General features: G+C 39.5%; 1 protein-coding gene across 2 annotated transcripts; it reads left to right on the top strand.

The window, feature by feature from the left end:
* The first annotated feature begins 56 nt into the window (after window positions 1-56).
* Window positions 57-12,302, top strand: LOC110862322 (S phase cyclin A-associated protein in the endoplasmic reticulum). 2 transcript variants are annotated; one of them, XM_022111504.2, is made up of 25 exons: window positions 57-215; window positions 322-530; window positions 593-763; window positions 833-936; window positions 1,223-1,369; window positions 1,926-3,056; window positions 3,323-3,553; window positions 4,023-4,329; window positions 4,642-5,126; window positions 5,285-5,429; window positions 5,587-5,774; window positions 5,839-6,060; window positions 6,378-6,604; window positions 6,667-6,886; window positions 6,962-7,272; window positions 7,829-8,036; window positions 8,457-8,548; window positions 8,616-8,739; window positions 8,857-8,941; window positions 9,015-9,147; window positions 10,289-10,435; window positions 10,498-10,774; window positions 10,922-11,083; window positions 11,147-11,320; window positions 11,683-12,302. In XM_022111504.2, the coding sequence occupies exons 2-25, from the start codon at window positions 419-421 to the stop codon at window positions 11,935-11,937; spliced, it is 5,658 nt and encodes a 1,885-aa protein (XP_021967196.1). In that variant the 5' UTR covers window positions 57-215; window positions 322-418; the 3' UTR covers window positions 11,938-12,302. The 2 variants fall into 2 exon arrangements, with proteins under 2 accessions (XP_021967196.1, XP_021967197.1); XM_022111505.2 differs by lacking the exon at window positions 3,323-3,553.
* The last annotated feature ends 179 nt before the right edge of the window (window positions 12,303-12,481 follow it).

The raw sequence follows: 12,481 nt of genomic DNA, 5'->3' as shown, positions 1-12,481 counted from the left end.
GTAAGCTATGATTTTTTCATGTAATTTTTTTGCATGTACTTTTTACCCCGAGACGTGGGAGACGAGTCATCAAGAAAAACATGGTTGTGCTGTGCCAAAGTCAGTGCAAAACTTTGGTTAATTTTTCGCAAATAAATACTGCATAATTTGCTAATTGAGTAACTAATTGGAAAGATTTACTTGATATTTAAGGGCTTTAATTACGTATTGTATTGGTAAGTCGGGGTTATTTTTTGTCCTTCATCATTCTTTGATTTGTTATGGTTTTGTACTTTTCGAAATTTTGATTCAATTTACAATTACAATTTGTTGAATTTAAAGGTCAACAGCTCGGGAGAAGTCAGATCGCCATTATGAAGCTAAATATCGACCTAGTTTAATTAATAAACGTGGCGCAAGGCAAGATTAGCTAATCATTATGGATCTTCCACCTCCTCCTCCTGTTCCGATGCAGTCGCGCATCTCTAAACCAAACGATAAGATAGAAGCACCGATAATTGCTTGTAATGATAACTTCAATTTGCCAACGGGTAAGTAATAGGTTATCTATATCATCATGCTTATCCGTCATTAATACTTGTGTCGTCATTAGGCCGGATAAGGCGACCCTCCACGCCAAACAAGTCTTCGACAGGAGTGCTCACTTCTAAAAATGTGGGGGGAGGTTCTTCTGGGGGCACGTTGCCACGAAAGGGCCGAGACGAAGTTAAAAAACAAGGGTCACGAATTAGGTCAGCCTCTGCGGGGAGGGATCACAAGACGGGTGAGCCAATTTAATAATCGAATTAGCTTCTGATAAGCTCGTATTAATGTTTAAATTAATAATTGACAGAAATGTCATCCCGCTATTGGACATACCTCTTTGAAAATTTGGAGCGTTCAATTTCAGAAATTTATGAAGGGTGTGAAAAGGAGGAGAATATTCGGCAGTGTAAAGTAAGTTTTCTAATTTCTAATTTATTCACAATTTTGGTTTAATAATTAAACTTAAGTAATTTAATGTTTGAGTATTTGAACTATTTTTGAGTTTGACGAGTTTGGTTTATTAAATTCGATATAGTTGATGACTCATTTTTCAAATTTTAAGTGAATCGAGTTTACAAAAATTTATCTCGTCGTTTGGAGCAATAATATTTCAGCTTGAAATTCAATTTCACCATTTAACAAGAAAATTGCATATAATAATTCTTTTTTTCTAAATCGTTCCACTTTTTGTTTCCAGGAAGTCATCCTAATTTTGGAAAACTACACCCGTGACTTTACCAAACTGATTGAATGGTTTCATCTCAAATGGAATTATGAAAAGACGCCACCTCCCATGCGAACGGCTCCACTGGCCTGGGAAATTCGGAAACCATCCCTCTGCCTCGTGCGTGAATATAGTTAATTGTTTAATGTAGAACTCGATGACTCGAGTTCTACACTAAAATTGTCAAAATTAACACATTTGTAATCATTTCTCGGCTCTGGGAATTTACTCTAAAATTCTGGACAAGTTATATAATAAGTCTTTATTGTCAAAAGGTAACAACTTGATAACATGCTGATTTCCAACCATTGACATTTAACTAATTTGTTTTTAAAATTAATTTTTAAAATTCGGGACAAGTTTGTCTACCAAGTTGTTGCCAATTTCATACATTCCAGATTTTTGCAGTTTTTGATGGAAGAGATCATAAGATTAAGAAGCCTTAAGAAGATTGGAACTCTTCTGGCTTAAAAAACTCACGGCCATTCTATTAACCAAATTTGTCGTCCTGAATTTTAAAATAAATTCCCAGAGCCGAGAAATGATTAAAATGAGATGTTTAATGTGACTAAAATTTAACGAGTAACGGTCGAGTCCTACCTTAAAAATTAGAGACTGATCGTAAATCCTGAGAAAAAATTCAATCTATAAAATTTAATCTCTCCATTTTATTTAGCTCCCACACACCCAAGCGTATGAGAAACTTGTTGGAATATCGTCCACCAAACCGAAATCTCAGAAGATAGATCAGAAGGTGGATCCTCCTCGTCCTTCTTCTCGAATAGGTTCGACCCCACCACCCACTTCTCCACTACCCGCATGCGCAGAAGGGATGATAAAAAAGGGTCGTGCCACACCCCCTCTTGCTCCTTCTGCTCCTCTCCCCAATAATAATCCAGCTAATAACCCCGTGTTTTGTGTGCCTCTTAACACCACCACGACGATCGACATTGGCCTCCAAACCGACTTGGACGAAGATCCTGACATCTTCTACTTCGCGGGGGGTCGCACCGTGGCCTGTCAAACCGACAGTTTGGACGAGTATGGGCCCCTCAGCCCCATTTCCTTTAAAGAGATGCCCGCCATCCTGGTGCTGAATACGTCATCGTCAGAGTCCGATTTTGGCGAGTGTGACGTCGTGGCTCCCATTAATTCCGACCCTGTCAAAGTAGTAGACACTGAATTAATGAACGTGTCGACAACCTCGTCATCAATGTTGCTATCCGTATCGACAACGTCGTCCTTGACGTCGAGTGATTTTTGTGCTACTAACAGCAATTCCGCGGCGATAACCACTAATCCAAGACCGATAACACCAATTGAGACCAAGTCAAGTTCAACTCAACTTTCGGCAGGTGTTTTAATCTCAGATGAACATCAGACAGTGACCACGACGGAGAAGGAATCGGCCGTGGCGAAAGTGACGACGACAACCACGAGAACGTCGACGTTTGCGGAGAAGGCGAAAAATGGGATGCTACGACAAAGCCAGGTCCAAGCAAAGTCCGTGTCCAGTTATTTGAACAAGGTAGGAACGACGACGACGACGACAGGGGCGGCGACGGCGACCAAGTCGACTGCACTGACGACACGGAGTAACAGTGCCAATAATAAAGTGACGTTGACATCCAGCAATATTCGACGAACTCTTGTGAGCAGTTTGAAACCGGCGACGGCGACGGGGCGGACGGGCGGAGGAGGAGGAAGTCGCGTTACGATGGCCCCACCCGTCATTCCGAATTATAGGAGCAATATTGCGAGCAGGTGTAGAACTGCGGTGAACACGGGACAAGTCACCGGACAGCCGGTAGTTGCACAATTTTATGGAAAATTAACAATTTTAGTTTGATTTTTGATTTGGTTACGTTCTAATTTTAATTTTCTTGTCGCGTGGGTTCGATTTCTTGTACAAATTTCAGGGATTTTGTTCCCCCCAAAAACAGAAAATTACAGTAACATCGGAATTTTTATCCGGTCTAAATTCGAATTAGACTTTTATGAAAGGAACATAAGAACTCGAACCTACACATCTTTTTTTTATAATTTCCTCACATCATTTCTGAAATCTTGTAGGAAACGCAGCCTCAAAACGTGAAGTGTTGCCCTAAAGAGAAAACTATTAACAAATCTGCTGTCGTCGTCCCCCCACCGCTGTTGTCTTCCGCTACTGCTGCTGAATCTGCTGCTGTTCTTTCTAATTTTAAAGCTCTGCCGCCTTCTCCTTCCATTTCTAGCGCAAAATCCGGCCAGTCTTCTGCACAAGGGACACGCGACAATAATAGCACTACCACTTCCGGTGTAGAGGTATAATTCACACAGAGAAAAAATATTTGCTCACGTCAAACGTTGTCATCCTCAATTTGTTTTGAGGTGTCGATAACATTTTCAATACTTTCTTTAGAAGTTTGTAACATTGATTGTTTTTTAACCTACTTTGACGTGAGTATTATGACTTCAATGTATTTTTTATGTCAGGACGTGGTTCGTTAAAAATCTGTCCGTTTTTGGGGGTTTAAGAATTCATTATTCTTAAAAATACACTTAAAAATACGCTAATATTTTTAGTAAAAATCTTTCTTTAATTTTACACATCTTGCTTATAATCCTTTGCTAATATTTTTCTTTATAATAATTAAGCGCAATAATTGTGTGATTTTGTGTGGAGTTTGTGTGTGTGAATTTGTGTTGTCTGTTTTTACGTCGTGTGTGATTGTTTTTAAATGGAAAAATTCCGTGAATTAAAAATAAATGTTTTTCTCCACGTTGAAAATAGATGGGAACGACGACAACAACGGTTGTTCTTCCCACGGCGGCGACGGTCTCATTTTCTATGAAGCATGGAGGGATAACCAGGTCGAAATCGATGATCAATCCATTTCCTACTTCTTCTTCTTCCACTGGAGGAGGAGGAGGTGGTAGATTGACGAACAAGTCGAACGGTGGGAATAATGCAAACAAGGGGCGAGGAGGTCAAGGGCTGGGGTTGATCAAGTCGTCCGGATCATTTAAACGGTTGCATTCCAACAGCTACATCTCACTCCCGGATGAAACGACGTATGCGAGAAAGACGATCGATGCGGGTAAGCAATATAATAGCGTGGAAAAATTGTGGGAAAATATGCGGTGGATTTTTTCCTCTAACGAACTTTCCTCTTCGTAACCTTTGCAAACTTATGGGAACGTTTGTAAAAGTTGACGAATTGTATGAAAAAATTCAATTATTTCGGAAAGATTCGTGTACATTGCAATGTTGAAATGTGTCCTAAAATTAAATAACCCCTACCACCATCACCCGAAATAATAGATGACATCCTGTTTAATGTCGTCCAGAAAATTGGAAAATTTTGAAATTACTTCATTTTACAAGATTAATAAAGTTGTCGTTATTTCAGACGGATGGGAAACTGTAAAGACGAGATCAAACCGTTCCAAATGGTCGTCATCCAACTCTTCGCTTGGATCTTCGAATGCGAACAATCAGTCGCGAAATTCTTTGGATAAGGGAACCCCCAAAAAACGTGGTGACTCACAAACTTCCAATAAGAAAGAGTCCTCTTCCACCTGCACGACGGAGAAAAAGGGGCCGAAAGATGGGATTTCTGTGGAAAATGATAAAAATAGCAAGAAATCCAATACTGCTGGTGGGGGTGATTTAAAGAGCAAGGTTACTGTGGCCAAGACCAACGGTAATTGTGGTGGTGGTGGTGGTGGTGGGAAGAACAAGAGCAGTGGCGATGGTCCAACGACGACAAGTGAGGATGACGCAGCCCTTGACGAGGCCGAGATAAAAAAGAAGGAGGCTGATTTGGACGACGCTATGAGAGAAGAAGAGCTTCTGGAGGAGGAGTTGCGCCAAGTAGAGAAGGATTTCGAGAGGGTAGGGAGATTTACGCAATTCAATCTGAGGATTGTAAACTCAACAATTTTGTTACAATGAGTTTACTTTTGTGAAATTCTGTAAAATAATTTACACAATTACTAAGTTTTCGTAAATATAAGAATTTTCTAAGGTATAATATTTGTATTTGTGGACAGATTGAGAACGACAGCACGACGGAGGAGGGGACGATAACGGACAGTGAACACGCCATCAGTCCCGACCCAGAAGAAGTCGTGGCCTTCGAGGAGATGGACGACCAATTCTTCTTCGTCAGCATTGACGACCAGGAGAGTGCCAATGGTAAAGAGTCATTTTTCCATATTGTAATAAATCCAGACACGAACTATGCCAAAAAATAATGAAGAATTTTTTGGCACACTGTAAATACGAAGTATATACTAGAAAATTGTGCAAATTTCCAAAAAAAAAAAATTAAATATTGTCGTAAATTTTACAGTTGAAGACCTTCCTCCCCGCGAACCTGGTCGAATCCTCACCCTGCGCGAGAAGCTAATGTCCCCCGCGAAAAAGTGCGACGGGGCGGAAACGTTGAAACGGTACGAAGCCAAGTTAGCAAAGGCGGAAAGAAATCGAGAAAAACTACTCCAGGCAAAATTCAATCGCTACGTAGAACTGAGCGATCGTGTAAGAAATTAAATTTTTAAATAAGATTTTACGTGGTTTTGATATTTCGTTGATTTCCGTCTAGTTCGAGTCGCTGAACGAAACGACGCGGAAATTGGTAGCGGAACGGTTCGAGTTGATCATCAAAGCGGAGGAGCGACGGAAACGTGCGGCCGAGAAGAGACACGAGTACATCAAGAGCATTCAGAGGAAGGGTCACGACGAAGACTTGAAAACCAAAGAGATCGCATTCATCAATTTGTTAGAGGCACAAAACAAGCGGCACGACTACAATGCATCCGTGCAGGTGATAAGATTTGGAGGAAAAAAATTATACGTCGTCCAGTTGCAGGACGCTAAGTATTTGTCGAAATTGGGTCACCACATTGGCCCAGTTTCGTAAATAAGATTTTTTTTACACGATTTTGGTGCTTCATAAATATTTTTGGCAGCTCGAAAAATTAGGACGAAAACTACGTATTTTTGTGAACTACATATTTTGTCTTGTACAAAATTTACCGTAAAAAAATGTATCGATTTTGAATGTTCCATTCCGATTTGATCCATTTCCATGTTTATTTTATGATTTTATGTTATGATTTTTTATTTAACCGTATTTTTCAGGAGGTCGAATGTCGCCTGCAAACATTGCAAGATGAACGACGCCAGAAGCTGGAGGAGCGTTCGGGCAAAGCTTTCTCTGTGATTTCGCGTCAATCCAGAATCCGGAAAGATTGGCAAGCCAAGTTGACGCTGTTGCAGGAAAAGCGAATGAAAACGAATGAACGGATCACTCGTGAGAAGGAGGAACGAGCGAAAGAAAGGTCGGAGATGGCGCAGGAGAAGGCGAGGTCAGTTTAACGACACGTTTTTGCCCAGCACAATTTTTCGCTTATACTTCTTGTACATTCAGAGACCGCGAGGGTCGAATTTCTGCCCTCAATGCGGCGAAACAAGCCGAAAAAGAGGAACTGCAGAAGAAAATCAAGCAAAAACAGGAAGAAACTGCGCGACGCCATGAAGAAAATATGGAACAAATTCGCCAAAAAGCGATTGAACTGAGCGCCCCGCGCGTCCAGGAGGAAAACGCTGCGCCCTCGTCGTGTCGCGTTTGCACGCTGTGTAACGTCCTTGTGCGTAGCTAAATTAAATTTCTGATGAGAATCTCAATTCAAAATTTTACATCGAAATTTATAACCTTGTTCCAGATCCAGTCCGGAATCCACGAGATGCAACATATCCGAAGTCGTGGTCATTTAGACGCTGTGAAAAAGTCGGGCGATAAGGATAAATCGTTGCAGTCTTCGACGAGTGGGTGTTGCGGGGGGGACGCGAGTGGTGGTGGTGGTGATCTCAGCAACGTCGTTGGCGGTGGCCCGGTCGACCAAGGATTCGGTTTTAAATTCATCGCTGACATCCAAACGGACAAAATTGATACGAAGAAGATCCTTCCAGACAAAAATAGGAATCGTGGACTGAAAAAACATAGCAAAAGATTGATGCAAAAGTTAATGGAGAGGTGAGTTTGGTATTATTAATTGAAAAATTCCTGAATAAATTAATTATTAATTAATAGTGGCAATATGCTGGAATTATAATTATGCTTTTTTTTTATTTAAATTCTTTACTATCTGTCTGTGCAAGAAAAGGCTTGTGTAATTAAAATTTTATGATAATTCAAAGTCTTAAATTTTCATGTTTGGCTTTGAAATTTTTCAAACTTTCAAAATGTATACGGTTTGATTTCCCACATTTTTAAACCCATCTCGTAATTTTGTAGCTATTGGGACACTAATTTTACAATTACTAATTAATTTTACTAATTGGAACATTTACATAGTTTATAAAATTTCGATTAGTATACGATCTTTGTACTTTTTTGGAGCAGTTGCGTAAAGTTGGTGATTTTTTGAATCGGAAAATCATTTGAAATTTTAACTTATCATTTCGAGAGTGGAATTTATTAATGTGGAAAATTGAGATAACGACGTAATAACTACAATTTGCTGTAGATTTTTTGGAAATATTTATTTTTGAAGATGGTGTCGATTTGTAATTTTCTTTAAATTATGCAGTGGACTTGAATATGAGAAATCGATCCGAGAAGAGAACCTCGAGTCGAAACCGAACCTGACCACGGATCCGAAGCTGAAGGGAAAGATGCGGAAGAATATCTTGGAGTTGGACAGGATCATTTCTCTCTTCATCAACAACAAGGGCACGACCAACCTGGCCACTTCCATGGATCGGATCATGGCAGAAATTAGGAAAACCTCCGTCCAAGTGAGAAACAAATAATTTGTTTCTCACTATTTTCAAACTATCAAATTATAGTTTCAAACTATAAGTATTATAGTTTGACCTGGAATTTGGATATTTGGCCCTGGCCTTAATTAGTTTTCTAACAATTCGCTAAAATATACAACTTTATAATCCTTTGATGCAATTTGGTCTCAGTTTTTTAAAAATTGCTCCGAGTGTTAAAATTGAATTCTTTAAAATTACAAAATTAATCGTGACCCACATTTCTTGTAAAACCTTGAGATTACCAAAAATTGTATATAATTTAGTACAGTTTACAGCTTTTATATTCAACGTACAACAGTCTTTTTTATAAATTTCCCTAAAAAATACTAGGAAGTATGAAAATTTTAATATTATCAAATGTAAATTCCTTAAAAAAAATCCTCCCTGATTTTGCAGAACGTCTACATAAAGGATTGCATCATTGGAATGAACGGGTTGGAAGTGGCTCTCAAAATACTTCAATGTCAAGCCGTCGACCTTCCTGCAAAGTAATTATACAATGCATTCAAATGGATAAGAACTTATATAAAATTCTATCCACTCAACTAAAAATAGATCCAAAATCCACGCCATCGAAATGATCCACGCCTTCATCCTGGGCAGTTTAGCGAACGGTTTATACATCCTGCGCGGCACGGGAATTTGTACTTTAATGAATCTCTGCGCGGAACGGTGGAGTGTAAGAAATAGCTTTTACTATGCACAAATTATTGTAAACTGTGTAATTTTTTGGACAATTACACAGTTTATGTACATACAAAGCTACAATTCATTATCTCAATTTATTAATTTCTAGACCTTAATTCCCGACGATAACCGCTGGTTATGCAGTTCACCGCTCGGTGCGAATAATCATTCCTTACCGACCGACTATTTCATCCGTGAGTAAAAAATATTGCACATTATTTTATACGAGTTATAAAATTGATACAATGTAATTAATTTGCATCTCAGAATCCGTGGTGGAACTGCTCTTCAACGTTTTAGACTATGTGCCAGATCCCTTCAAAGGAATCTTGAAGAAGGGAAGTTTCTTGACGACGGATGAAATCGCGTCGATTAAGACGAGAACGTTTGATATTATTGGGTACCTTGATTAATCATAGTTTATTGTAAACTGACAATGAGTAAAAATTGTGTTTGACAAATTTACAACAACAATTACTCAGATTTCAGAAATTAGTTTGAACTATGTATTCACTTTACTAGTTACAAATTTAAAAAAAAAACCTACAGTGCAGACTCCATTTAGCCCGAGTCAGGGACTGAGGGGCTCTGACTCACACGGAGTCAGACCCCACTTCTAATTTTTTTTCGAATTGACCGACATAATATTACCAACCTCCATGGTGTGGATGGATGGTTAAATGTTTGTTTGATGTTTTCTACCGTTTGGTACCAAATTTTTGAAGGATTGAAGGTTGACCAGTGGGCTTCTTGAACTTGAACTGTATGTGCTATGCAGAAGTGATTTAGGAATACGAAATGATCAAACACGGTCATAGAGATAAGTGCAGTATTCGAACATGTCGACAACACAATGGAAGAGATTGTGTCCAAAAATGGTGCAAATCGGACGAGAAATGGATAAGTTATGGCGAAAAAAAGATTTGAGACAGGTTGTTGCGGTGCAGTAAAATTTGACTGAACGGGTCCCCGAAAAGTGAGAATCTGCAAGGCAATCGAACTCGTCAAATCGCTTCCATCTCAAAATTTTCGTCTCAGAATTTTGAGATGGAAGCGATTTGACGAGGTCAATGGCCGTGCAGATTCTCACTTTTCATCTATAGTTTCAACCAAATTTTACTGCTGCACCGCAACAACTCTCAACAAATCTCAACTCTTTTTTCGCCATAACTTCTCCATTTCTTATCCGATTTCCACCATTTTCGACACTCCTCCATTGTGTTGTCGACATGTCCGTACACTGCGCTTATTACTACGACAGTGTTTAATAATTTCGTATTTTTCCATTTAGACCCATAAGCAAACTCTCTACGAAATGTCAGCTCGATAATTTTGACAATTTTGAAATATGGTGAGAATTTCAAGTCAATCGGGTTAGTCGTTTTGCCTCACCGTGCCGGACGAACGGACATGACGGTTTCATAAGCCCTGACTCGGGTTATGTCCCTAGAAGTAGCACTACTGTATCAGTTTTTATCAATCTGTAGTCAAAATTTGGACCACAATTGATAATCACTTATCATCTTGGTCCATATTTCTAGATATCTGGTTACGTCCGGCGTGGTGGATCGTATCTCGGTCTACTGCAGTGGCGTGAGAGGTCCGGTCGACGACCAACCCGCGGTTGCCCTCTTGCTCCAAGTCTTTCTCGACTTTCTCGTCTTACTCGTGTACACATTGCAGTTTTGGTGAGTTGTCTACCTTATCAAAGATTTATGATAAGTCATTACAATTTAATTTGCTTTTAAAGCTGGGGCGAGAATCCGGCGAGTTGCATTCTGCAGAAGAAGGAGGCGGATGGAACACAATTGTTGGCTGCGTTGGAGGCGTCCGAACTTGCTGGAGCCGTGTCCATGTCGTACTCACTGCTTCTCCACCAAGGCGCCCCCACCAGACCCAGGGCAGTGGATGGGAAGGCAGACGTCACAGGACCACCGCCACCGCCTGGAGAAAAAACGGCCGAAGTAGTCAAGTCCACGTTATGTTTGATCAACGCGTTGGCCCGGTTGGACTTGTGGGCTTTGCAGGTGAGGGAAAAACTACTTTTTGGAATGAAATTTCTGAAGAAAAAATCTATTTTTCAAATGTTGACATCAAGTTAGTATTTTTTATTTAGGAAAATATTCGCATTTTTCTACCAAAAATTGAATTTCTTTGTCCTTTTTCGATTTCAGAATGTGCTAGCATCGGAAGCTGTTTCTCTGCAGTTTCGTCACATTGCTTCCCAACTTTTATGGCAGGTCGTGCCTCATCGCCAGTCTGTCTTGATGCGACGCCTTCTCACCGAACTTATCATGTCCATCGGTAACTTTATCGTGGGGAATAAACACAATCAGGTAACTTAATGCTTATCAAGAAATTGAAGAAATACATAAACGACTAATTGAGATATTATTTAGGCAACAATCCAATCTGGCCAGACGCCGACAGTGTTGCAATTATTGTGCACCCTGCCTTCCGAATATTTCACGGATTCGAGGTTCAAACAAAACTTTATCCCGACCCTGCTCGCCGCTACGGAAGGGTGTCAGGAAAATAGGGAGATTCTCATCCAGAACAATGTCGATCTTAAGGTACGGGTCAAAAAGGTCAAGAAGTTCGTAAACTGGCAAAATTGCAACAGTGTCACTGTTTAGCCAGCAGTGGCTGCGGAAGTGAGGGGACAATGTCCTGAACAGTTATTCGATGTCCCCATGTTATATAATAAACACTTCCCTCCCCTATCCTACAATGTTAATAGGGTCCCCACAGCTTATGCGGCCACTGTTGACCAGAGATTCTGTACTAATTCTGTAATATGGTAACTTTACAGAAATGTTAAACGGTTGAAGATTATCAGTTTATTCTGTACAATAATGGCATGACTAGGCTGGAACTTTGATAAGTGATTATCAGGATTTGATTTGAGCTTACACTTGTCTCCGTATTATTGCAGATGCTGGACGATTATCTAACCTCGGAGGACGGGAAGAAGAACGTATTCGTGAAAAGAATGATCTTCGTCACGTCGCAGCAACAAGCGCATCTTGCCGGAATGCAACAACTCGTCGCCACATCGCCTGGCGGAGGAGGAGGTCAAAATAACAAAGGTCACGCCAAAAAGACCAAAAAGAGTGGTGGCGTGAAAGCAAAACCGTTAGAGGAGAGCAACAACGTTATTGTTACGACGACCCCTGTAATTATCGCGTAGTTCCGGTTAGATAACCAATAATAACAGATAATCCGTCGTGCTGATAACTAATAAATAATCAATCAATTGATTACTAATTATTATAATGACTGAAACAAGAATGCACAATTTTAATAATTATTTAATGATATAATTACCTGTAAATTAGTCTTGTCATTAATTAATTAATTAATTAGACCAATCTTTTACTTTAATCCCGGTAGAGGTTTCGTTTGTAGTGTTTTTTATCGTGAGAATCACTAGTTAACTGCGTTTGAATAATTATGTAATAATTATAATATGTGATACTTTCTAAAATAATGTAGTTTTGAGTCGAGAAGTCAATTAACTTAATAAAATAACTTTTTCTTACCTGTGAAATCAAATCGGTGTACATAAGTGCAAATCTGAATTTTTGCATGATTTTAGCTGTGTAAACTTTGCAAAGTTTGTAAATTCATACAAAGATCGTTACCCACAAAATAACCTATTTGTATTTAACGAATTTTCTTGCATACAACCAAACAATTTGGACCTCTCTAAAAGCTACTCGAAATATCTGATA

This window comes from Folsomia candida, unplaced genomic scaffold, assembly GCF_002217175.1.
Source record: "Folsomia candida strain VU population unplaced genomic scaffold, ASM221717v1 Fcan01_Sc054, whole genome shotgun sequence".
Taxonomy (NCBI): Eukaryota; Metazoa; Arthropoda; class Collembola; order Entomobryomorpha; family Isotomidae; genus Folsomia; species Folsomia candida.
Note: the sequence above shows the minus strand (reverse complement) of the source record. Positions and strands in the feature narration are given on the sequence as shown.

Excerpts from the sequence above, each read along its gene's own strand:
- LOC110862322 (XM_022111504.2), top strand. The coding sequence starts at position 419 with ATGGATCTTCCACCTCCTCCTCCTGTTCCGATGCAGTCGCGCATCTCT. Across the intron at positions 6,061-6,377 it reads ACTACAATGCATCCGTGCAG|GAGGTCGAATGTCGCCTGCA; the intron begins GTGATAAGATTT and ends CGTATTTTTCAG. Across the intron at positions 10,436-10,497 it reads GTGTACACATTGCAGTTTTG|CTGGGGCGAGAATCCGGCGA; the intron begins GTGAGTTGTCTA and ends TTGCTTTTAAAG.